The 26,725-nt window shown below is 41.7% G+C and overlaps 1 protein-coding gene across 2 annotated transcripts in view; it reads right to left on the reverse strand.

Annotated features, from left to right (window-relative positions):
• The window catches only part of dock2 (dedicator of cytokinesis 2), a 114,262-nt gene extending 87,764 nt beyond the window's left edge, over positions 1–26,498 (reverse strand). Inside the window, exons 1-24 of one of the 2 annotated variants that reach the window (XM_086135933.1) lie at positions 26,257–26,468; positions 25,827–26,009; positions 24,898–24,981; positions 23,819–23,859; positions 23,626–23,681; positions 22,875–22,971; positions 22,555–22,703; positions 20,596–20,731; positions 20,103–20,260; positions 18,471–18,552; positions 18,181–18,313; positions 17,214–17,289; positions 16,993–17,069; positions 15,046–15,296; positions 13,431–13,529; positions 13,229–13,301; positions 12,910–13,013; positions 10,851–11,052; positions 8,031–8,128; positions 7,673–7,762; positions 7,476–7,576; positions 6,255–6,389; positions 1,706–1,814; positions 941–1,011 (exon numbers count right to left, since the gene is read on the reverse strand). In XM_086135933.1, the coding sequence (XP_085992059.1) occupies positions 941–1,011; positions 1,706–1,814; positions 6,255–6,389; positions 7,476–7,576; positions 7,673–7,762; positions 8,031–8,128; positions 10,851–11,052; positions 12,910–13,013; positions 13,229–13,301; positions 13,431–13,529; positions 15,046–15,296; positions 16,993–17,069; positions 17,214–17,289; positions 18,181–18,313; positions 18,471–18,552; positions 20,103–20,260; positions 20,596–20,731; positions 22,555–22,703; positions 22,875–22,971; positions 23,626–23,681; positions 23,819–23,859; positions 24,898–24,981; positions 25,827–25,869 (2,465 nt within the window). In that variant the 5' untranslated portion in view covers positions 25,870–26,009; positions 26,257–26,468. Of the gene's footprint in view, positions 1–940; positions 1,012–1,705; positions 1,815–6,254; positions 6,390–7,475; positions 7,577–7,672; positions 7,763–8,030; positions 8,129–10,850; positions 11,053–12,909; positions 13,014–13,228; positions 13,302–13,430; positions 13,530–15,045; positions 15,297–16,992; positions 17,070–17,213; positions 17,290–18,180; positions 18,314–18,470; positions 18,553–20,102; positions 20,261–20,595; positions 20,732–22,554; positions 22,704–22,874; positions 22,972–23,625; positions 23,682–23,818; positions 23,860–24,897; positions 24,982–25,826; positions 26,010–26,256 lie in introns of both variants that reach the window. The other variant, XM_086135942.1, reaches the window with a different exon arrangement.
• Between the last annotated feature and the right edge of the window lie 227 nt (positions 26,499–26,725).

Raw genomic sequence — 26,725 nt, forward strand, 5'->3', positions numbered from 1 at the left:
AACCATCCACGCCCACACTCACACCTAGGGACAATTTAGAGCGTCCAATCAGCCTGACATGCATGTTTTTGGAATGCGGGAGGAAACCGGAGCACCCGGAGAAAACCCACGCAGGCCCGGGGAGAACATGCAAACTCCACACAGGGAGGCCGGAGCTGGAATCGAACCCGGTACCTCTGCACTGTGAAGCCGACGTGCTAACCACTGGACTACCGGGCCGCCCCCCCCCCCCCCATTGATATATTTTTACTTAAATCTACTGATGAGATTGACTCGATTTTTGCACCAGCGGGAGTGAGTACACAGCTGTGCATTTCGCGATCATATGAAAAGCACTATCTACTACAAGACGCCGTCTTGTAGTAGATAGTGTAGTAGATTTGTGGCAGAAGAGTTCTAGTTACAGTCAGTTCAAAAGAAAATACATGAGACACATGACATTGTAGAGTTGCACAGAAAAAAACAAAGCTGTCCAAACAGACAATTTGGGGACAATCATTCATTTGTTTTTCGGCACAAGCCGCATTTTTCTTCACATAAAAAAGTGATTTCAGTGCTTTCCTGCAATGATACCGAAGAGGCAAGCGAGCCAAAGGCCAGGGCAATGGAAAGTGGGGTCAAGAGGTGATGCTTCTATGGTTTCAGTGTGATGTTTTCGCTGGAATTGTCAATTTGGTGGTAAAATGGAGGAGCCGCAGAATGCTAAAGCGCATGCCCATGCGTATATGTCATCTTAACGAGATTTTTATCACCTGATGAAAAAGCAGAAGCTCTCTAAGGAAGAGAAAGTTCGTTGGACAGAAGGGTGGGTTTGATGGGCAGACGGGACAAAAGATCCCATATATTGTCTCTGTCTCACTGAGTGGGAGTCAAGATAAGAGTGGAGTGTTGGAGTGTGTGGGCATGTGCACGTGTGCGTGTGATTTGACAGTGAGCTTACCTTAGCAACTTGGCATCAAATACTTTCTCAACATCATGGAGGACTGCTGGCAGGTACTTCAGGGCTGCAACCTGAGCGTACACAAAAGATATTAATTTTTCAGATCAAGTTTTTCTGCACTTCTTGCTCTTTAGCTTTTTGTCTTTTCTTACGTGTGGTTAGATCTGGAGCCATTTACAATAAGAAACAGCACAATGGAGTCATAATTGGTATTCACGATGCTGCGGCACAGTGTGCACTAAGAGATTATCAGTTGTGCCACAGGAAATCATGCAATATTACATAAATGGCCTAATAAAGTAAATTTGTACATCCATCTATGCCAGCGATGTATAGTGATAGATATTTAGTAATTACATTCTGTTCCACCACGGCAGAAAGTCCAACCAATGCATGCTTCCACACTTTTCTAATCTTACAATTTTCCACCCAAAGTCAGCTGGGATAGACACAAGCTCCCTATGTCCCTGAACACGATAGGCACTGTTGAAAATGGGCATGCATGGCAGGTTAATGGTACACTCTAAATTGTCCCTAGGTGTGATTATGGGCAATGTGTGCTCTGCGATTGGCTGGCAACCATTTCAGGGTGTACCCCGCCTGCTGCCCAAAGACAGCTGGGACAGGCTCCAGCACGGCCGCAACCCTCGTGAGGATAAACGGCTCGGATAATGGTTGGATTGAGGGAAAACCAGGTATGGATGAAGTTGGGGATGATGATAATGATGAAGATTGAGCGGTGTGTTGAAAACTGCCAGCAATTACCTGCAGCAGCAGAGTGGTTTTGTAGTCTGTCCTCATCAGGTTGTTGATTGACTCAAAAAGCTTCCTCAGGGACTCTTCAAACTCTGCCTGCTCATTGCCAACGTAGAGCCTGTGGAGACAATGCAGTCATATTGTGAATGTACATCTTAGAAACCAAAACGTATCATGAAATGGTCTATAATTTTGAGTTAAAAGTTAACACTTGAAAACTGACTTCATATTTACAAAATTAAAATGTACCCCTTATCCACACCTATGGACAATTTAGCCCCCAATTTCTTTTTTTTTTTTTTTTTTTACTAGTTTTCCTGACTTTGGAACTCGGACACATCGACTGACATTTTGGCCTTTTTGGTGATTAAATTAACAAACGATTTCATCTTTTGAATTCTGATATGCATCTCTGCCTTTTTCATTCCACTGTCCATCTGCATCTCTTTGTGATTCAATGGAGCTGTGCGGCTGTTAATTACAATCAAATTTGTGAGTGCCGGAGGGAGGGATTAACATGTGGCACATGGAAAATTCAGCATGTAGGGAAGGGATTAGGCCATTAGGCGGTAATACACACAACAGTATTATCACTTGGTTCCATATACACGACTATTCTGATGACACACACATTGTCGAGCTTAATCCAGCAGGCCTGTTTGTGCAGGTATGATGTAGGCTACTGTGATGTGCCCCATGCTGCATCCACAAGTGGGGTTTAAATATGACTGTGTACTATGTGTCACGTTCCGTATTTGACAGCAGGGGGCAGGCGTTCTTGCTTGCCGCCTGCACACCTGCCACCCATTAGTTGACGATTGCACCTGCTATATCTAGGCACTCCGACAGTCAACTCACTGCCGGAGTATTCCACGCCGTGCCATTTGCTATCGTCTATTCCTTCTCGCTTAAAACTCTGACTTACATGACTATATTGCGTGCCTTGATATTTCTCTCGTGATTGATTAATATTTTACTTAAGAACTTTCTCCTTGCCGTTTTTGTTTCGCAAGCGTTTTCTGTTATTTTCCTGGTCCTCTTTTTTACCAGCGTTTTCTGTTGCTTCGTTATTATTTCCTGGTCCTCTTTTGACCAGCGTTTTCTGTTGTCCGTTTAGACGGGGATTTTGTGTTATAATAAATTTCATTTTTTATGACAAAATTCTTTTTCTGTGTCTGCTATTTCGGGGATCCACTTACCTAGTAGTTGTGCACGAAGCGATTATTCTGTCGCTTCGGGCTCAACGTGACACTATGAATCAGGAAAACTACACATTTCGTTTAAGATGTTCCATTAAAAAAAAAAATACAGGTTTTTATTATTTTGTTGTTTTTTGTTTTGTTTTGGGTTTTTTTTGCTCTGGCCTCTCCTTTCTTTCTGCATAATATTGGTCTGTCTATTCATCTCAAAACAAAATGCAACAGAGTATATCATCCTCTCCTGTTGCACAGCAACTGCTCTGGCATGGTAAGGCCAACATATCTCCTATACTGCAGAACCAAGCCGCCAAACAGGACAGCATTAAATAAATAAAATCCATATAAAGCAAAAAAAAAAAACATGATTGATTTTTAAACTTCACGACATAAACACAGGGGTGGGGGATGGTGGGATTTTGGTTTCTTGCCTATTGGCATCTCTGCAGTGCTCAAGACTAACCAACAAGTAGCAATTTACTGTAAATAGGTATACAGTATATATTTACATAGTACAAGATGGTGTCAAAGAACTAATTTCTGTGTTATTCCCTGACAAAATCAAGCTCGTTTAAATAAAGTTCCTTGGCCCCAAATTTGTTTTGTTCTACTTGGCTTTGGTCTGAGAAAAAACATTTGGCATACACCCTTTAAAAAATACTCAAGTAGACAACTTATCTAATGCCAAACCACATATGCCCCCTGAATATGTGGTTTCTCTTTTGTATAGTGGGATTCAATCCGCTCAACTGGCCTCCCGTCTCCAATCGCCCCAGTGCTTGCAGACTGAGCCACTGACACCCGAGATGGAAAATGGGGCAAGTATACTTCTCCCAAAACTGAATCCAAACTAATATAAATAAAATACACAGTACATGATGAAATGAGGGCGGCCCGGTAGTCCAGTGGTTAGCACGTCGACTTCACAGTGCAGAGGTACCGGGTTCGATTCCAGCTCCGGCCTCCCTGTGTGGAGTTTGCATGTTCTCCCCGGGCCTGCGTGGGTTTTCTCCGGGTACTCCGGTTTCCTCCCACATTCCAAAAACATGCATGGCAGGCTGATTGAACGCTCTAAATTGTCCCTAGGTGTGAATGTGAGTGTGGATGGTTGTTCGTCTCTGTGTGCCCTGCGATTGGCTGGCAACCGATTCAGGGTGTCCCCTGCCTACTGCCCGAAGACAGCTGGGATAGGCTCCAGCACCCCCCGCGACCCTAGTGAGGATCAAGCGGTTCGGAAAATGGATGGATGGATGATGAAATGAAAGAAAAACAGCAGCAACAAATGGATCTGATTCGGCACGGCGCTCTTTGTCCCGAATAAATAAAACACCTCAGTGCACTGCTTTCACTGTGACCTCAGGCTATGGCTTACCACAGACACAATCATACACGCACTGAAAGTCAATACCCTACCATGAGCTCACAAACAAGTTGGTAGCGACCGATGGATAGGAGGGAAGTATGATGAAGAGGGGACAAGAAACACAGGGGATGGGATAGCTGTACAAAAAGTCAGGAACCGGCAACAACACGACAGAAAACCATGAGTTATGGCCATATCAGTTCAAGATGACTGAATTGATGTGTTAAAAGGAAAACTAGTGTGAGAGATACTTTGTGGAAAAAAGATGGAGGACATGAAGGAGAAACATTGCGGCGGCTCAGAGAAAGGAAAACGAAAGAAGAAAAAAAAGAGCCATCAAATCATTGAAAGCTACAGGCCATGGAGGACATCCATCCATCCATAAATTTGAGCCGCTTATCCTCTCGAGGGTTGAGAGGGGGTAAAAAAAACAAAGGATGAAAAGTTTGATCACAACCGAACCTGTGCCTTATCAACTTGATGAGGTCGGTGAGAGACAGATAGGAGCGTAGAGCATCAGTTATCAGCTCATTGTCATGATTCTGTTTGTGACTAACAGGTGGCACTGTAGGGCTCCCCTGGAAGCTGCACACTTGTTGGTCGTTATGTCATTAGTTGTTTAAAAGGACTCCCGGCACGACCACTCAGTGTCGGGTCATTGTTTGTTTGTTCCTGTCATGTTTCGGTCACCGTTAGGTTTTAGCTTCAGTCATGGTTTTGGTTTGCTCCTTTGGATTATTTTTGTTTTCAGGACTTTGTTTGTTTTGGATTTAGTTTTCTCTGTTTTAATACAATTTGTCAAGTTCACCCTGTTCCTCCCTCCTGCCTGCTTTGTGGGGTCCACCACCACCACCACCGATCGTGACAGAATGACCCGACCATCAACTGGACCCCGCAGGTACAAAGGACTGGTTCCAGTTCCACCCTGTGCCTAGCGGAGCACGTCTGCGGCCGACACCCATACCCATTCAGGCGGCGCATGTCATTCGGTCGTCCCATGTTCCCCCGTCCACGTCAGGCCAAGCCCAGCCATAGCGTTGCCGCTGCCCTCCGTTCCTGTTTCCCGGCGAGGCAAGCCTATGGGTGACTTTGGGACGTCTGGGATCCATCCCTTGAGTGAGGGGTACTGTCATGGTTCTGTTTGTGGCCAACAGGTGGCACTATAGGGCTCCACCTGCAGCTGCACACCTGTTGGTCATTGTGTCATTAGTGGTTTGTTTTAAAAGACCACTCTGTGTCTGGTCATTGTTTGTTCTGTCATGTTTGTTTCAGTCATGTTTCGGTCACTGTTAGGTTTTAGCTTCAGTCATGATTTTTGTTTGATTCTTTTAATTCTTTTTGTTCTTATGACTTTGTTTTAGACTTAGTTCTCTGTGTATTTCTTTTTGGGGTCCTCCAGCACCACCATGCACCGTGACACTCATGGACGCCCTGCGGAGGCGAGCTTTTGGAACTCTGAAGCAGCGGCACTGCCAAGCACAAAGATATTGACAATCGCTCGTCTGAATAAATGTGGGGACTAAGTCATAGCACTACACAAGTTTCAAAGACCGTCATTGAAATAAGCCGCAAGGTGATTTGAAAACTAAAGTGAGGACACATGGGCAAGGAAACAGCTCTGAAAATGTAAAACAGATGACTTCGGCCTTGGTCGGCAGCCATAAGCCACATAAGACAACATCACAGTCAATTCTCGAGTTAAAATATCGACTTGAATATGATGTACTTATCGATTTTATAACATGAGGTTACATTTCTTGGCGTTTTGCAGCCATGCACTCTAATTCTGAACCTTGTCATTGCCCTCAATGCATATTAACGCCAACGACACTGGAAGCAACACCCTTGGCCTAGTTGTCAAAGTTGATTAGAGTGATGCAGGCTTAGAGCCATGTGGGTGGCACGCTTTACAACTCATTATGGTGATCAGTGCATAAAAAAAACAACACATACACACCCACACACACACACGCGCGCACCCATATGCACACACACTCACTGGGAGTAGAGCATGCGGGATCGAACGATGAACTTGAAGATGTACTCCAGAGCTTTGAGAGTTCTCATAATCGCCTCACAGCACTCGCCCCGACTGGAGACATCCAGGTACCTCTTCAGCACCGACATCAACTTCCTGTGAGATAGATAAAAGACAGAAAAGCCCAAATGATGGCCAACAAAATTCAACAATTCTTAACTTTTATAGAGCAGGGAAGAATAGTAAAAGTGAGGAAGGGGAGACAAATTGGGTGGAAAATAGTTTTCACACCCGAGCTGACTCCCTTTCACATATTACACAGCATTTGTGAAATGGGTAATTAAAAAAATATACACTCCATAAAACATGTCAGTCCAGTATTCAAGACCCCTCAACACGCTAAAGTAGTCATATCAATCATAATAATAAACATGCCTGTACGTAAAAGCTCTTTCAGGTGGTGTGCAAATGTACCTAATAAAGTGACCTCTAACCTTTAGCTGGAATTCATATTTTCATCTGTCAGACCAAATTCATAAATAAAGACATGGGCCTCCAGAGGTCTAGGACTTGTGGCATTATGATTACAATGAGGAATGCCACAAACTGTCTTAAAACTAGATTTAATCCTCTTAAACAATAAAAGCCTCCCTAAAACGCCTTTAATCTTGCCTAACAGCTATCCGGCCGGACTTAAAAATATTACCAGCTTTATTACCATTAAGTCTTCCCCAGTTCTGTCTCTGGTGCATGACTGAAAGACACACTGGACAGGATTTTATGCCCCCCCGCCCGCCTGCATGAAACCAAGATGGGGAGTTTACAATGTAGCAAGAGGGGCTTTTCCAAAATAACCTGCAGCGTTAAGGTGAAAAGACCCTCTTAAAGAAGGTGAACATCAACATACTGGTAGGGGAGGGACTGGCACATGATGAAATGGAGAGGAACTAGACAACAGGTTGGTGTCTACCAATCAAGGAGTCCTGTTACGTCAGAGGATTTCAAAAGCCCAGACTCTGAACTGTGAGGTCGACGTGTTGACCATGTGCCTATTGTGCTGCCCCAAATTGTAAACTTTCATGAAAAAAATGAAACTCTTGTTCTGGGTCATGCTCTCACATTGTTGTCTGGGTCGAAACCTTGACCTTAGTCTGTCTATTGAAGATCAGTCAAGTTTTGAGTTGTGCGTTTGTTTCGGGAAAGTATGTCTGTCATTCAGAGAAGTATCAAGACTTAACCTACTTGTAGGCTAACGTGGCGCTGAAATGCTGCTTGATGTAGGCCTCCAAAACTGTGTTGAAATGCTGAAATTTCCTGTCTGCGATCAGACTTATTATGTAGATCTGGCAGAAGGCAAAACAAACCAAAACAAAACTGTGGCATGAGAATCGATGTGAAATCATCTGACAGATGATACTTTAGACCTGATGCACACTCACCAAGGCGTCAAACACGAGAATGTCATAGTCATCTGTCTGCGAGTGTTCCATCATGATGTTGAACAAAGCATCCAAAGTGTCTTGCAGGAACTGAATGGAAGGTAGAAAAGCTGCTGAGTGGGCACATGCGCTGAAAGGTCAGCGACGGTACTACGCCGACGCTAACGGGTGGTACAACCCCATCAGAAATCGGTGTGTCCCCAGTTCAGCCCCTCTAACATTTAATTATGAAGTACCGGTAATAGAAGTCATAAAAATCAATGAATTTCTCAGCACCCCCCACTTATCGGTCAAGCGCCCAATTAGCACCGAGAGAGAGAAAATCCTGGCCCCCTGCCTGCCAAAGGGTGTTACTGACCTTGACCACCTCCTCTCCATCGATGAGTTTCAGCTTATCCAGGTTTTCTCGCAGGAGTTCAGGTTTAGTCCTCCATTTAAGAAGCCCCAGCAGGCCCACTGCAAAGAAAATGTACAATGAGAGCATTTTATCTCTCACCGCAACCCTTTGCCTCGTTTGAGAATGAATACTGATTAAACCTTTTGAAATATTAAATACTTCCGTGCAGCACCGTCAGATTTTTTTTCGGTCATTTACTGGCAGTTTTGTGAAAATTTGGTGAAGTATGTCAAGTTTTGGTTTTCTTGAATTCACCAAAAGGTGACGTGACAGTTTGTAATGTGATGAATGAAACCTTAGAGTGTCATCTCACCTCTAAAAATCACTCCACAGACTGTAACAGTGACAACAAAGGTACAATTCATTTACAACTACTCGAGGTGCTCCACACAAGCAAAGACATATAAAGGCATTTACAAACACAACAACTAGCGGCATTCAGCAGCAAAGCAAAAGTAGCAAAAGTATTTTACCAAACTTATTAAAAGAACATACATTGAAAACATTTAAACACATTCACAGAAGACTTTAAAACATTGGAAAGTAAAGAATAAAAGGACCGCTAGGCTTCTAATATGAAAGAACGAGGAAAAAAAAAAGATTTTAAAATATTTAGGAAACCTTAATCAGCGGTATGGGAAAAAAGCATTTTTTTAACCTCGATGGAAAAGTATTTACACTCAGTGCTGACTTCATTTCTGTTGGCAGCTTATTCCATTGCCGGGCAGCAAAACAGTAACGCTTACAAATTTGACCCTTTTTGTCATTTGAGGCAGTAAAAATACTCTAAATATTATTCTTTCACATTCACAATTTGATGACTTTCCCTTAAGTGACCTTGGACATGCCATAATTTTTAACTACTTATTTATTGTGGATCGATGTTGAAGAGTGAGCTTGAAAGAGTCCCGAGAACTGTCTGCGTTCCCACCACATAAGCATATGTTGGTCTTTTCATGGTATATGCAGATTTCTGTGCGAGTGGAGGGCGTCTCGCTAAAAACCGTTGGCTCCTGTTGATGGGAAATTTGTGACATATTGAGCTTCTGGTAGGTGACCTTAAACCACCCTGGAGATAGGCTGAGGGAACGTGTGTGTGTGTGTGTGTGTGTGTGTGAGAGAGAAATACCTGAGGTCTAGGTGATTGAAACAAAGGTTAATGTTCATTATGGTGATGGACTTGCTTCCCTGGTAACAGATGTTGCTTGGCACCTGTGTCAGATTTATTGAATTGTCTGGCATGCATGGGAGTGTGCGTACACAGTACACTTGTGGATGTGTGCTGAACTATATATGGCTGCCGGCCAGCCTGCATAGGGCAAAGTGACAACACGGGACACTAATAGTGTAGTTACATCGTTCTCTATAACTTTGCCTAGATTAAACTATACACTCATACAATCATGCACAGAAAAAAAAACAAGAAAAAAAAAAGCGAATGGGGCAGCTTAGTCATTCTAATTTGTAAACAGGCCGACAAAAATCACCATTCCAGAGCCAGACCTTCCCCTCGGCTCATAACATAATAACTTTTAGAATACTACACGAGACACCGAGATACACAGCATGTACCCTGAATCAGGTTTGCTCAAGGACATTTCACCATGACATCACACTTACCTACTTCCTTTTTGCAGAAACGGATGGTTTCTCCAATGTCAACAAACATTGTAATGTTTTGAGGCTAACACATATATTAAAAAAAATAATAATAATAACTAAATAAAAATCAGGGGCCGTATTATACATAGGTTTTGGAAAAATACAAACATTTGTCACATTGCATGAACATTTACCAGTTCCTAGGGTTTGTGACATAGATGTACGGTACTTGAATTCCACTCAGATATTTAACGTCAAATGTTACAAATTCATATAGAATAATGAGAATCAAATCAAATCCATGTCAAGAAAGTGAAAATCCTGGCACTCTTTGGCTTTTGCCACGGGTGCTTCTCCTCAATCGGCAGGCAAGAGATCATTTACCTGAATCACAGAGCTTCGCAAACCGTTTTCATATCATCTCTATTGTCACCACATCCAGTGGACGTAACATAGCACCAAATTTAGCATCTTAGATTACTAGACGACAGAAATGCTCATCCATGAATTTGTAAAAAACCTTGCATAGCGTGCAATTATAATAATTATAAGTAATTCCTTAGACTAAATAACTACTTCCATGCACCAAAGTATCAGTGTTGTCAGCGCATGCACAGCAGAACAAGGCAGGCATTTCTCATTTTCCGTACTTCAGAGAAATTCCTTTAAAAAAAGAATACAAATAAGTGTGAGGATAATAATTCACTTTTTGACCATTGATACCGCGGATAGCACAAAGTAACATGCTATGATGGTTAAATTAACCTGGCCGCCTCACGAGAGTGGGTTGCTGGGCAAGCCACAGTAGGCTGATTCCCAGTCCAACAAAGCTTTACTGCAGTGTCAACCTTCCACCAATAGAGGGTAAAAATAGACTGTCAAACGTTTATGGGGCGTTCGAATACAATTCGCAGTTGAATTACAGCAAATTGAAAATTTATGTGAGGAAACTATATTCGTACCTTGAAGAAAAAGATTCTGTGTCAGCCTGTTTTTTGTGACCAACTTATACGAGTTATATTATTTATTCCCTGCCCTACAGTATAGGTGACAAGCAGTGATTATGCACGACATCCACTTGATTGTTCATCCTCAACTACAGGTAAAAATTTGATTCATTGAGATTTTTTTGGTGTTTTTTAACAAAGGTCTTTCTGACACACACACACACAGAATTACCATTCTGGGTAAGCTTGGTGGAGCAGACCAGGGTGGAAATGGTGAAGCCGTCTCTGGAGCTGACAGACAGGCCCCCACTGCCCCCACTCACATTACTTGTGCTGCGGCTCAGCAACGCCCCCTTGTGTAGGTCCCCGTAGTGGTGGCGTGTGGAGGGCAAGGACAAGTAGCAATTCACATCCTCCATGCGCTTGCTGTCACCCTATGACACCAATGTGCATAAGTCATCTTCTTATATGATAATTAAAAGCTCCAAAATCAATCTAGTCTTTTTTTTTAAATTGTTTGCTTGTTTATTCGTGCCATGCGATTGGCTGGCAACCAGTTGAGGGTGTCCCCCGCCTACTGCCCGAAGACAGCTGGCATAGGCTCCAGCACGGTCGTGACCCTTGTGTGGATAAAGCGGATCAGAAAATGGATGGATGGATGTTTGTCTATGCGTGCCCTGCGATTGGCCGGCCACCAGTTCAGGATGTACTCCGCCTTCTGGCCGAAGGCAGCTGGGATAGGCACCTACACTCCCGCTGCCATCGTGAGGATAAAGTGTTCCAGGTAATGGATTGATGGATTTTCAACTTTAGGCAGTATGGTGAACTAGTGATGAGCACACCTGCCTCAAAGTTCTGAGGTTTGAATCTCAGCTGCGGCCTTCCTGTGTGGAGTTTATATATCACAAAAATGTGGCATTCGAATCAGAGTGTGTCGACTTTTTATGTCCACTGCATGTGCCCTGCGAGTGGCTGGTGACCAGGCACTGTCTCATGCACAAAGTCAATTCGGAGAGGCTCCAGCTCACCCGCAACCCCAATGCGGACAAGTATGAAAACTAACGAATGGGTGGACTTTCAACTTTATTTGCACGTTCTCTAATACTTTAAGATTAACTCCATCTTTTATATGGCCCCTGTGTGACATACTGTAAGTGGGAAGAGAATGGGGCCTACTTAATTAGTGGGGGTGGTCAGGTAAAAAGATTGAAGTGGAATAGAGATTGAGAGCAGTGCTTTGATGGCAGGAGATCATTGAGCAACAGAGCGCACGGAGACCATTGGTCACAGAGTACATCAAGTATAATTAATCTTCACTGTAGTTCACATTTAATCAATAAGTGGACTCACTCTTAACGGTGCTCATTAACCAGGAAATCAATTTAGCATCTCTCACCCTTTTTGGGTGGGCCAAATGTCACTTTCAAACGTATTGTCCCCTGACTTGTTTTACGAGGTTACAAGTCAATGTAAAATGCAAACTTTTTCTCTCAGGCCACCTTTTTATTGGGGAGGTGAAATGGGTGCAGTATAATTTGAAGATTTTCTGAAGATTTAACTTGTATGCTAATTTTACTATGAATATTAAATGTGGCTTTGAACGAGTGCAGGGTATACCCCGTTTACTGCCCGAAGACGGCTGGGATGGATTCCAGCACGCCCAAAACCCTCGTGAGGACTAGCAGTTTGAATGATGAATGGATGGATATATGTACAGTACATGTACAATTGGAAGAGATCTGCAGACAGTCCACGTTGCCCATTCTCCATCCATCTATTTGATGTAGCGTTTGTCCTCGCTAAGGTTACGGCCACACTGCTGACTTTTGAAGGATAGGCGATGTCCATCCTGGACTTGTTGCCAGCCAATCACAGGTTACGCAAAGGCAAACTAACCACTCTCACATTCACACTGATGGATAATTTCAAGTCTTCATTGAACTCATCTTTGGAAAGAGAGAGTATTGGCAGAAAATTCACACAAGCACCCGGAGAACATGTCAACGCCACACAAGAAGGACGCTATCCCAGTTCAAACCCTAAACTTCAAAACGTGCCCATTATAGGCGAGTAAAAGACAAGGGGTCACTGTTATTTAGTCAATTGTATTCAACATGTATTATGGTTTGACCAATGATTGCATAACATCATTTTATCAAGAATTATCTGCGCATCAAGTCTGAGCTACTTTTAATAGAGAGGCACAAGGGCCAGTTACATTTGATTGACTGTTCTTTCCTCATTTTAAAGCCATTCATGAAACCTTTTTCAAAATATTCTCAAATCCTCACCTTGAAGACCACAAGGTCATGAAGTCCATCCTTTAGAACCGTCCCATCGTTCTTCATCAGACGAACAAAGGCCATGGCAAACTTCTTCTCGCTCTTGTCCTTGGCTGCAGCACCACATAGAGGAGAGGTATAGCAAGAGAGCACGTCAGGGAAATAAAGTAAGAAGTGGTAAAGCTTCCTGTATAATCAAGTGTGTGTTTACAAATTGCTTCCAATCCTTTTGTCCTTTTCCATGTCACATTATGCTCGGGGGAAGGGGAAGAAGGGAAAAGATGCAGGGGACTGTACTGTACAGTAAGCAGATCACAGTCACACTCACACTCTTGAGAGGAGCGGTGTCTGAACATGAAGCGAAGATGGATCCTGTGCATTTCCTCCAGAGGGACGGCCACCTGGAGGACAATAAAGTACATCCATCTTCAAAATGTTGTACCGCGCTCGTTGTGCTTGTACATTTGATGACAAACCTTTGGGAACGGCAAGGAGAAGTAAATAATGGTGCAAGTGCAAGAAAAACACACCTTAAATGTTTCCATCCAGCGGGGTTGTTTGACTTGGTAGTAGATGACTGATCTGTATTCACTGGTCGCCTTATCCCCTGCTCCTAGACAGATGGAATTCTAAAAATGAAGAGCAGAAAGCAGGTGTCATACTTCGATGACTGATATAAAAGTCGACAGTGATATCTTCACTAATGACTTTAATTTTGTCCATGCCGGTAGCTTAAACCCCTCATATCTTAAGTCAGCTTTCCTCAGTGAAATGAATGGAAATGCCAATAATCCGTTCCAGCCTGCCCAAAAAACGTATTTTTTAACCATCAAAATCAAAACATACAGTCATAACATCATCAAATGTCACGTGCCGAAACCGTTTTTGCATAATGATTTAATTCAATGGAGATTGTGCTGTTCCTTCTCCTGCTCCGTAACCACCAGGGGGCAGAATACACAAACACTGTCTCAAGTAAGCTGCAGTTCTTCGGAGCACATAAACAATATATGCCTGTGATCATTACTCTCTCTGCATGTGTTGCTGCACCATTTGTCTTCAGATAGCAGTTATTCAAAGGTTTACACCTACCACAATATCACGATGGGTTTATTAGCTCAACTATGGTGACTAGTATGGCATTTCCCATTATCTGTTAGCATTAGGCTAGCGGACCTCTGTAAAACAAAGTTGTGCGGGTCGGTTAAATACACAAAGGGTACCACTGTATTGAATCTGCGGGCGTGCGGGCGTGCGTGCATGCGTGCGTGCGTGTGTGAGCATGCTGCCTGCACGGAAGTCAGGTGAATAAACCACCGTGGGATTTACATTGTTAAGTTTGAGCAACTAGTGACGGTACTTGGGAGGTTTGGCCCAATAGTGTAAGAATCGGCACGAGTAGTTTTCCTTGTGGCTTAATTTATTTTGAATGTATATTTTTCAGAGGATGAGGATTTGGTTTCCAGAAAAATTAAAGAATTCCACCAAAATAATATCCAATCAAAATTTTGAAAATATGCATTACACTAGCCACATAGACAATGTAAAATTTTATAAGCAACACTCAGTAAGATGCGGCACACTTCCATTATATACTAATAATAAAGATATTACAGTGGACCCAAACATAGTCGCAATTCGACAACCGCTATTTCGCCTATTCAGATTTTTTTTTCTCCCAATACTTTTTGGGTTTTGTTTGTTTATTCATCTCCTTAGTGCCCCGTTTTTCCCATATTTGAAATTGTCAGTGGTTTTTGAAGACCTTTTTATGGGGAAGAACCCGCGCCATTGCATTACAATGCCCGTAAATGATCAGAATCGTTGCTTTTTGTGGACGCCATGGTCCCCATATTCCACAAACAGCAGGGGTCCACTGTACTTTATTTTATTAAATATAGTTCTTGTACCGAATTGCATTATGCAACTTAATTTCAGTGGAAAAGAATAGCAAATTGATCATTTGAATGTGTTCATTTGGTGAATACTACCTTGCAAAAAAAAAACCCTCTGAAAGTTAAATGTCAAACAAAATTGTGCATCCCTATCTTATGGTAATTGTATTTATTTTGTCATTGAATTAGATTACTCTGCAGATGGGTGTTGAGGCCCTCTCATTTTCCCATCAGGCCTTCTGCTGCTCACCTGTACGACCTTGCCCTTCTCATCACACACGCACATGATGACTTCCACGTTTTTCTGTGTGGTCTTGTTGTACTTGTCAAAGTCACCGCCCTGCAGGGTGAGGTAAATGTCGTTGCGCACGTCTCCCGGCATGATAATCTCGGGGAAGCCCAGCTTGCGCGCAACCACCGTGCTGCGATCCACCAGGTGAGGGTATTCTTTGCGAATTTGGACGATGTCGCCAACCAGAGCCTTCATGGTCACCCAGAGTCCTGAAAAGACCAGATTTTAAATGTGTGGTTTCGGAAAAAGAACTCTGAAACCCCTCATTTCAACACAAGAAAATTATTATAGAACATTTGAAGAAGAATTGTTGAATTTCTTAGTCACGATTTCAGACCGCCTCTCAGAGTTGCCATGCTCTGGATACAGCGTACAGAATTATGGGGCTCTGGGGTTCATCACCAACTCTAAAATTGTATTCTGTGTTTGGACAGCTACTTGCAATTTACATGACATGATTAAGTTCAGCAAAGTCAATTCAAGTCGAGCGCAATACAGCCATTTCAATATGTATCTTCACCAGCTAAGAAAATTGTGTATGGAAGTGTTTTTCCTCCTGTCTCAGATTTTCTTCTCAATCACAAAGCCCAAAAAGTTAGGTGTAAGAATATCACATTAGCAAACATTACAGTTATAAGACTTTTTTTTTGTCATTGTATCCCATTATTAATACTTCTGTAGCTGTACATCTGATTATGTATTATTGTACTCCTATCAATTCACTTTTTCTTCTGGCAATGAATTGCCATAATGGCTGCACTGTAGAGTTTGTTGATGATGTAGGACAAAATATAAAACTTTAAAAGTTTCATGAGAATAAAGAATTATGATCTTAAAAGGAGGATTTTTTTTCTTTATCTGTAGTGACCTGCTCTTGATGAGAAGCTGAATCAGAGTTGAAAATATCATCATAGTCATATCATAGAAGCAGAAGTTCAAGGCACACACGGCAACTGGGTTAGCTAGTGTCGGAGGTTTTACAGCGTACAAACCAGTCACATTGAGAAAACCGCCTAATTATACAATTCCATTTTCATCTACAATTTACGGACACAAACCTTTATGGCCTCTAAATGCAGAAGAGGAAACGAGATTATTATGTCTGAGGTTGAACATTTGTAAACCCCATTTATGAAACACAGTTAGGAGGCAATCCACTATGGTTGGGGGATGGTAAAAGAATGGTATAGAATTTCACATGGTATGAGCAGTATTTTGTAATATTTTAACATTGAAAGGGAAACAAAAACATGAAAAGAGACTGCTCTAGTGAAATGATGCAATGAAACAAAGCTGTGGAATGGATGAAAAGCGAGGGATGAAAGACTTACGGCTAACCATTGTAGTGGAACCTCTCAAGTCCATTCCGTAACTCAGTAAGGGATTAAAGGTTCTATAACGCTTGTCCTCATTAGGGGGGTGAGTGAGCTGGTCGTACCCTACCTCACTTTCCTTACATCTCTGGGCAATTTGGTGGATTTAATTAAACATATTTGCCCTTTCTTGGGGATTTTTCATAATATGTCATCCTTAATGATTATGAATGACGGAACTCAATGACTTATGTTTTCACGGCACCCATTTTCACTGTATGTGAGAGGCAAAAAGCATGTCAGCAAGGAAGAAAAATAATTAAATAAAAAGATACCCAGTGGCCCCAGTTGCTGCTTTCATATCAAGGGGGTGTTCAGGGCTTTAAGATTGGCAGCAAAAACAAATGCTGTGAGGTAAGAAAGGTGGGGGAAAATAAAGAGGAAGTAATCTGAAAATATTGTCTGAAAGAGCCGTATAATGTCGTCACTCGCAGAACAGTTGGAAAAGAACAAATAAGGCCTTTTTCTCTGCATTGCACATGGATGGCATGAGTGCTCACATAAGACCAAAAGTGCCAGCGGACGACCGTACCTTGGCCGCCGCTGTCCGCCCGGGACGTGGTCACTTTGTTCAGAAAGGTGTGGAGAAAGTCGTTCTCAGCTACAAGGCTGCGCACACAGACACACATAGTCACACAAGCATCAATACATTACCGCTCAATCAAAATGAGTCGGAGGTCTTTCTGCACACAAAATGACATCTGTTTTTCCCAAAGATCTGAGGATTTACGAAAAGGAAGAATGGGCACATACGGGAAGAAAGGAATGAAAAACTGCTTTTCCTCATCGCATTCAACTTTCCCTTTGATGATGTCACTGATGTCCATCACTGTGAAACAAGAAAAATTTTAAGTCTCTGGTGACAATAGCGGGAAATAAATATAAAACATTTGCCTGAACTTTGGAACGGTATTTTATTTTTTTTAACGTCTGTGCGTTAAAAAATGACATGGCAGCTCACAATTACACAGTGTCACTATACAAGGTCTAATTGTTAGTAATGCAAGAGTTGAACTTTAAGGTCAACAGTAAAAGTGAAACGAAGTTGCAACATTTTTATTTGTATACATTTCTATAGCGTTTGTTCTCAGTAGGATTGCGGGTGAGCTGGAGTAGATACCAGCTAACTTTGGGCAAAAGACAAAATACACTTTGGACTTGTTGCCCAGTCAATGGCAGGACTGAAATACAAAACAATTTATACTGGGTCTATTCATGCATCCATTTTCGTTTTTTGCTTTCTTTTCTCATCAGTGTGGCTGGTGAGTTTGAGACAATTCTAGCTGACTTCAGGCAAGCGGGGTGGTAGACCCTGGACTTGTCACCGCCTCTTATTGCAGCGCACAGGTGTCAAAAGCAAGGCCCAGGGGCCAGATCTTGTGCGCCTACATCTTGTTCCTTGCTCACTGCAGCTTCCATGTTTGCAGGTTAAGTGGACAGCAAACGTTAATACTGTATTTTTATACAATGTAATATTGTTGAGTGTAATTTTTTCTTGAGGAAAAAAAATCACATTAAAAAAAAAAATATTATATTTCGTTGTTGTTGTTTTTTTTTTTGTTCTGAGAGTGGCTGAAACAGATTCCCATTCATGTCATTGGATAATTGAGATACAGTTGTTTTGAAATACAAAGGTGATCACAGAATGAATTGAGTATATATATCTTTTTATTTAATAGAATTTAAAAAAGAGAAGAGAATGGAAACTTTTGTCTTGTACCCGCCACTCCAAAAGGACGTCTGAGACCCTGAGTGCACTTCTTGCTGCTCTCCTTCAGGTCCATCCTGCCAACTCGGACTATCTGACAGATGAGGTAAATCTTCTCCCGACTCAGGTCCTTATTCCCTAAATCCTGACAGGAAAACACCCACAGTTTGAGGGCACAGGCCAAATAAAGTGAAAGAATCAATAAACAGTCCGATAAAAGGTAGTATATGGGCAATTTCAGGGAAGAGGAGGAAGAGTCTCAACAACTAAAAGAGCACCATTGTCCCCTTGTGGTCACTTACCGTAAAGACAACTTTCAGGTTGTTGAGCATGTCAATTTCTTTCGGGAAGCCTTTGCTGCCCCAACGAATTAGGTAGCTCTCACTGCAGAAGAGAGAACAGTTAATAATACAGCACATGGAAAAGAAGCCAACCAGAACTATAGTGTTTCGTCCAGATGACTCCAAATGAGGTACAAAGTTCCAAAAAATAATAATAAAGAAAATATCTTTTCAAGTACATTTTAATAATAATCTCTGTAGTTATTTCTGTATACATACCTTCAAAAACAATTTAAGGTGGTTAATACAGTTCGGTGAGGGTACTTCCAATACAAATGGCATTTGTATGTTATTATTGATTACGATTACACAGGCTAAATTTTTGTTGGATTTACTCTAGGTTCATCTCAATGAATTAGAATATTGTGTAAAGCTCAATTTATTTTACAAGTTATGTTAAAAAAACTGAAACATATCTAGATTTACTTGAAGTACTAACGAACTGCAATATTTCAATTCATTTAGATGCACTTACAGCATTCTATAAATCGTACAGTATCACAACAAATCTCACGTTCAGCAATAAGCAAGTGCGTTCAAATTTTTGGGATTGCATAAAAGAGGAAACAGAAATGAATTAATTTAGATGTTTGCAATTTGTGCGCTTTTAAAATAGACTAGATAACCTCACGGACCAAAAACAGGATCCGCTTCTGTATTTATTTATTTTTTTTCAGGATTGATGCCTCAAGGTTGATGAAAGTGTAATTGTCCAACTCCCCACTAGGGTGACCCAAAACGCAATCGTGTTGCTTGTTCTTCCACTTGTATCATAGAATGCACATAGATGCATTGGGGTCCTCAACAATCATGTATTTTGGTTTCATTTTGAATTAATGTGTATAGAGTTGGACAGTTTACGAGCCAAAGTATCAAAAACAACAATAACAACTCTCAGACTCTTCAACTGTTTTGTCCTAGATGCAGGATTTTGATTGTATTCGCGCCACACTATTTCGTTGTAATGATGTTGCTTGCCGTCTGGCATACATACAGTAAATTGCAGATCAGGTACTGCAGATAAAATATTTGGAACTGGACACATGGTGACATAAACAGCTGCCACAGGTTTCTTGGTGAACTGAGATTTGAAGAGAAGAAGAAAGTTTGTGCATGCGTGTCAGGAGGCTGAGGCAGATCTTGCCAGTATGACAGTGAATGACAGGGCTTAGCATCAGCACTGTCAAGCAACCTCCACATACTGCCAGTCAAGATGTGCAACATTGTAATTTGTCTTTTTCACCTTATTTCTGGCGTACCATTGTTGTTGTTGTTTTTATTTTATTTCGTGAGGTTTCTTCATGAAGTAGGCGCAGGAAGGCAGATTTGGTGTTCGGATGGAGTCGCTGTGTGTGTTTTCAAGTAAAATGAGAAATACTGTGGATAGATAGATAGATAGATAGATAGATAGATAGATAGATAGATAGATAGATAGATAGATAGATAGATAGATAGATAGATAGATAGATAGATAGATAGATAGATAGATAGATAGATAGATAGATAGATAGATAGATAGAAAAGAAAGAAGGAAAGAAAGACAGACAGACAGACAGATAGATAGATAGATAAGGAATTTTGTCACAGTGATACCTGATGATTTGTTGTTGGTTCGGGTCATACAGGGACATGAAGAGTTCTGAATCCTCTCCCACACGACACACAAAGTTCCTGACAAAGACATAGAGGCTGTGTGTGGGGGAGGACTGGATGCGTGCTGAGAAGCCGCTGTGTTCTGTCTGAATGTTGGACTGCAAAGTAAAACATTTTAAAGTTAGCTTGGGGGCATTTCAGATGATGCTTGACACATTCATAGCAGTTTTTTACATAGGTAGGGAAGTTCTCCACACAAGGGCGGAAGAGTTCATCCTATACGGCTAATGAATTGCTGCTGAGATGGAAAGTAGGCCAGACGGACTTCAATTTAAACCCATCCAATTTATATTGAAATGATTCATTAGTGCTCCAGACATGATTAGCAAGTAAAATGCACATAGAAACGTTTTCATGCATTTTAATTTGAACATGCCTTTGTTAAAGACAGAATGCATTTGAAAGAATCGGAATGGTCTTAACTTTCGCTCACCTGCTCCTCTTTAATGCGTTCATTGATTTTAGCAGAGGCCTCTTCGTGGGCTCGGAAGAGGCTAATGACACTGGCCTGCTCTGGGTCCAAAATATTCCCATCGTCATCTCGAACCACCTGGTCCAACTCCAAAATCCTGCAGCGGTCCAAAGTAGAAAAGATGGAATGATTAAGGAATGCATTCTTGCTGATTTTTCTTATTGTGCGAAATGTTGAAATAGCTTTATGCAATAAACTCTACACAGTACTTGCGCAAGTCTTTAACAGTCAGTACACGTGCATGGTGTGATGAAAATATGACTCTGTCAGAAAAGTGTTCATGTAACAATGTTTAATATCGCAGTTGGAGCATGAAATTGCACTCCAAATAATCCAAGTGCCAAATAAATAAACAAATTGCCACATTATCTTAGCAAAGGCAGATTTATCCTAATCTGATGCATCATTATAATCTGAGATACTTTATATTTGTCTTGTACCATTCAAAAACATTTAACAATACATTGATGTATTCAGAACACAACAATGAAATCACCAGAAAACTAACTGTGCGCACACAGAAGGACACATTGAGACATTTCTATCGCACTCAGAAGCAATTTTCCACAAATATAATGAATGTAAAGCTACAATAAGCAAAAAATAAATAATAGCTTTATTTTGTTTAAACGAGCCTCAGGGCTCTCACAGACACATAATCGTAATATTCTATTGGCAAGTCGTTCATACTGTAGTTGACTGCACGTTATTACAAACAGCGAGTATAAGATTGAAGGGCTTGAATAAATATTATCTGAGTTTAATAAAATGAGGAATTATATGTCATGCCCTGTGTTGCTTTTGTTCTAGCTGAAGTGAAGGGTGTTTTTGGTTACCAATCGTGCCGTGCCATGTATTTAAGGACTGCCAATATGCCCTGTCACTGTCAGATTATTGACCTTGCTCACTGTCCACAACTGCTTGCTTGGTGTTGAAGAGGCCTACCACAGGAGATTTTTCATGAACTTGTTGATGCTACGTCTGGCTCATATCTTTTTGCTTCACTCCCAGCAAATTCCAAGGAGGGCTGATGAACGATTTATTGCCGTTTCTTTACGCTACCTCCATGGAGCCAGAGACGTGCGGTCAGGGGAGGCAGGTGAGGCAGAGCCTCACCTCTGAATGCCCATTGCATTGCGCAATCATCACAAACTGGGTTGATACATGCAACTGGCTCGTGCTGCTTGCCGTATATCTATCTGCATGTCGCAAATGTAATGTTTAGCCAATTGAATAAGCTACCCTTTTTTGCTTTATATATTTGTAAATCTGACACGAAAGGAGTCAGTGCCTCACCAACCATGGCACCATGCTGAATCCCACCCCCCAAAAAATCAGAAATGTTTAACAAGCAGAGTCCTCACAGAAACATAGTTAGCTGCTAACTATGTTTCTGTAAGAATGCTTGTGTCTACTGTTTTGAAACATTGGTAACATGGTTTAAGTCCCAGACTGTCCATTTGTCTCCACAAGCACTTTGAGATGGTGCATTTTCATCTCAAGCACTGCCATCATCTGGAGAAGGGCGGCATATTGCGTCAAGCCTTGTTACTTTTTGAAACATTGGTAACATGGTTTAAGTCCCAGACTGTCCATTTGTCTCCACAAGCACTTTGAGATGGTGCATTTTCATCTCAAGCACTGCCATCATCTGGAGAAGGGCGGCATATTGCGTCAAGCCTTGTTACTAATGGCAAGCAGAAAGAGGGGGGAAAATGAGTTTATGAAGAAAAAGAAAGGAAGCAAAGGCAGTGTGATGCGCCAAGGGTCTACACTACGCGAGCCAAGCAGGAAGACGAGTATATTTGATACAGCTCTTGTCGGGGATATCATAAGATGTAGAGGGGTGGGTGATGAATACTTCAAACTACACTTCTTCTAGACGACATGAATTGTTTTGGGGGAAGTTGTTTCACATACTTGTTTCCATAATCAATCTTAGAGATGACCTTCTGCTTGAGTTCCTTGAATTCATCAGTGGGCAGTGTTCCAGAGAGAAGCTGGGAACGCCACTCCATCAGCTCCCACATAAGCCTCTGCACCTGCCTCACATGCGCCTCCTTGTTGGCCTGCACAAGTCAACGCATGACCCTCAGCACAACTTTATTCAACTTTATTTATTCTAATTCATACACTTTGTGTGTGTGTGTGTGTGTGTGTGTGTGTGTGTGTGTGTGTGTGTGTGTGTGTGTGTGTGTGTGTACGCGCGTGCGGGCATGCGTGTATATATATATATATACCACATAGAGCTGCTTCCATATGCTGCCCCACTCTCTCAGCGTCATGGTCACCTCCTTCACTAGAGGCATCTCTGCAGACAGCACTACCTCCTCATCTCTGTGTGGGAGTAAATTGAAGTATAACGACCAATATATTTTATGTGTCTGCAGTAAATTCATATGTTTCAACCCTTTACTAAGCAAGGAACCGCATGGTAACTTACAGGGCGCGTAGACTTTTTTTTTCTGCAAGTGTGTGATCAAAACAACATTCACAGTTTAATTGTTTGCTTCCTCTGAGATTACTATAAAAGAAAAATAATGATAGTGGGGAAAGTGCTTTATGATTGCAACTACCGTATTTGAATATATACATACAGTAAATGTATATGAAAGTCAAAGCTGCGATATAAAATGAAACGTACATGCAAAGCAAAGGCTGGATGGATGAATGGAGACAGGGGTGTGTAATATATTTACAATACAGAGGCTATCTCTGATTTCAAGGGGAATCCTCAGATCTCCCAAAACACCACTTTTGGTCATACATGTGGTTAGGAAGTGCGTGGTCCCATGTGGACACCCAGTAGCACTGATGAAAAATTGTTGACCCCTCTAGCATTTAAGTTGCCCATTCCTGACAAAGTAGAAATGATAGCAATCCAGTAGAATTTGCGGCTGCCTCCCGTGCAAACAGAGCAGATCAATTCTCAGCCCCAAATTAATACCACCAACTAGCAACAACGACGTTTATTATTCAACCTTCACTTACCCTCGATGTGCAACAATTACCTCCTTCAGGTGTACGAAACTGGCAGGAAACACGCCCTGGAGTGCAAAATGGGAGGGCAGTGATTAGTTTAAAAATGATTTTCTGTCAAGGCAGAACTAGAGCATGAGATCGCTCAAATATCAATATATCATTATAGCTTTCATAATGCAAGAGCCAGTGCATCAATTGTTACCTGATGGGCTTTATTCCTGGCCAGGTAGCCTTTGTACCAACCTACAAGATACATTTAAAAGAAGCACACACACACACAGCACAATTAAAATGTGTAATGTCAATCTGAATACATAAGGGACAACCCAGACGTTTTATTTCAGTGTCTGTTAAGTCACAATTGTGAACATCGAAGGAATTAGTTCTCTGTTTCAATGTGATTTTGCATCATATCCAACACATTTTTTTATAGCCAAATCAAAAGTTTAAGTGCATACAGACTTTTTCCAGTCACACTTCTGAAACATTTCCTTAGACAGTTAGAAACAGTTTAGCTCACAGACCAAGAACCCCAAATAAAAATATTATGCAACACAAAAAAAGCCACTGTTCTTTTTATTAATTTTCTGCTACACACAATTTTTGCCCGAGGGTGGCACCATGCTGAATCAACACCCCACCTCCCACCCCCCCCCCCCCCAAAATTTCTGAAATTTTTAACAAGCAGAGTCCTCCCAACTCTGGATCTTAGTATTGTTTGTCAGAGTAAGAATGCTACCACGTTCCTGTATCACGCTCAGTCTAAATGCTTAAGCTGTCTTTTTTTGAGCATTTTCAAATCAAATTTGGCTGTAATACCCAACAAAAGCAGTGCAGCAACAACTGCCCAGTTGTTTGTTTGTCTGCCTCACTGTTGAGAGGTTCTAATTGGCTTCAATCTCTGCTCAGCCCTCCCTATATGGTGTTTGCATGTTCTCCCCCATTTTCACGCATTCCAAAAACATTCACATAGAAATGAATAGCGTGATTCAATGTGTGTTTTGTTTGTCAATAATGTGCCCAGCGATTGACTGGCGCCCAGTCTAGGGTGTACCCGGCCTTTCACCCAAAGGCACCTGGGTAGATTCAAGCTCACCTGGCATGACAGCAAAGAAAATGGATGTCTACTTATTTTCCACGTGTTATTTGGCATCCGATATTTTAAACTGTATTTTTTAAAAATGTGATCAGTATATGATCCGATGAAACCTTTCATAAATACATAAAAACAAAAAATGATGACATGCGTGTAACGTGCTATGTCAAGATACTATATTGTACCATCGCAGATCTCCTGGATGTAGACTGCATCCCCAACCTCCAGAGAAAGTTGATTTTCTCCACTGCCAGCAAAGTTCCACTTGGCTGAAAAAATAAAATAAAACTGTAAAACACTCAAAGGATTGCGCTAGGACGGAATCTTGCAGAGGATGCGCATGGGTGAATAGGAAGCTCTTGCACAGCTTGTAGATCTTTGAGATGAAAAGTCAAAAGCTCAGCTCAAAGTATATGTGCATTCAACCTTTAGTTGATTGTGTGGGAAGTTGAATAATGGAAAATGTTTTGCACAAAATGGGTTACATAAAGCCATCTGTTGCAAAGGAAGCACTGACCTTTGCGCAAGTCCTATTAAAATTGGAAGATCTTATGACAGTCTCCGATGGATGAGGTTTTAATGGGTTTACACAGTTGTTACCTACTGTTGATATTCTCTTTACATATCAAACAGCACCGGTTACAGCGTGCAGCTATTAAACTTCCTTCTTCTACTTCCTGACATTTACCTATGTGAGCATGAAAGTCAAAGCAGCCGAAAGAGATAAATTGCCCTTGAATACAGCAAAAAGACATGAACGTGGATTATAGTCCACACAGAAGGTACAATAAAAAGTCACTCAATCAATGCTTTTTTTCTGAAAAGGGAGAGTGAACCTTTGCTCTATCAGTCACTTGCTCCAGCATTTCCTCAACTGTTAATTCATGCAATCGGTCGCAATATGACATTTTGTTGCGGTGCTCTTCATCGTTCACCCAGAGGCTCTTTCGCACCTGCTCACATCCTGTTTAGCAGTAATCCAGTGGTCCCTTTGTCTTCTTAGTCTTTGCATTTCAAGTACTTCATCACACTTAAGAAGATACGCATTATAGCAACAATCATCTCTGCAAGCGCACAGACATATGTATGATCGAATGGCCACAAATTGACTCACCTACACCATATTGCTCCATGGTGGTTGTTGTCCAAGGAGCCATATTTTCTTGTGTTGCTCACTTTGGATGTTTTTAAGGTGCCTGTTCAATGTTTCACTTTTTTTTAATCCAAACTGAAAGTAGTCAGCCCTCCTCCTCTCTTTGCCTCTTCCTCTTTTCTCTTCTCTTCCTGTCTTCAGGCCCTGAAGAGGAAGTGGTTACAAGGTGGAGTCCTACTGAGTTTTGCATTTGCATTATTTCCAACGTGCTCATTTTAGATTGACAAACCTGAATGATAGATTCTGCAAAAATAGGGCTGAGTTGTTCACCGTTATGAAAAATGTAATCGTGTCTACAGAATAGCATCTGCGCTGCCTCTTTTGATGTGATTTTGCGCACCTCCAGTCATGAATGTAAATGTCTTTCTTCCTGTGAGTGCAGCATACGCACCTCTTCTCTTTGGTCATCATCTCCGAAGCTTGAAGTGAAGTGTTTCAAGTCCAAACTGACAGAACATATTGTGACGCATGTATTTAAACGCCAGCCTCGGCTCACCCCGCTTTCTCCTCAGCTGCACTCTTTCCGGGAGGCGGCCCACTTTAAAAGATGAAGACTTTGAGAATCTGCCTGGCTGCTGGTGTGGAAGATACTGTATGCAGCATTAGTGTTTTCTCTTCAACAGTTGAGAGAAATAAGAAATAGACCACAAAGATCGTTTCAACTGGTGTATTTACAGTCTCATAAACTCTCATAAAAGACGCTGCAGGATTTCGATCTCCTGTTTAGCGCGCCACTTTAGAGCAGCCCATAATGTCTGCTGTTAGGCACAGCCCCTTAAAAGCACACCTACCACACTAAAGTTGTTGTTGCAACGACTGTCCCAACGTGCAGTAATGACTTCACAAAATCAGGTTATTTT

The sequence above is a fragment of the Hippocampus guttulatus genome, chromosome 2 (assembly GCF_054856545.1).
Source record: "Hippocampus guttulatus isolate MCC_2025c chromosome 2, RoL_Hgut_1.0, whole genome shotgun sequence".
Lineage (NCBI taxonomy): Eukaryota > Metazoa > Chordata > Actinopteri > Syngnathiformes > Syngnathidae > Hippocampus > Hippocampus guttulatus.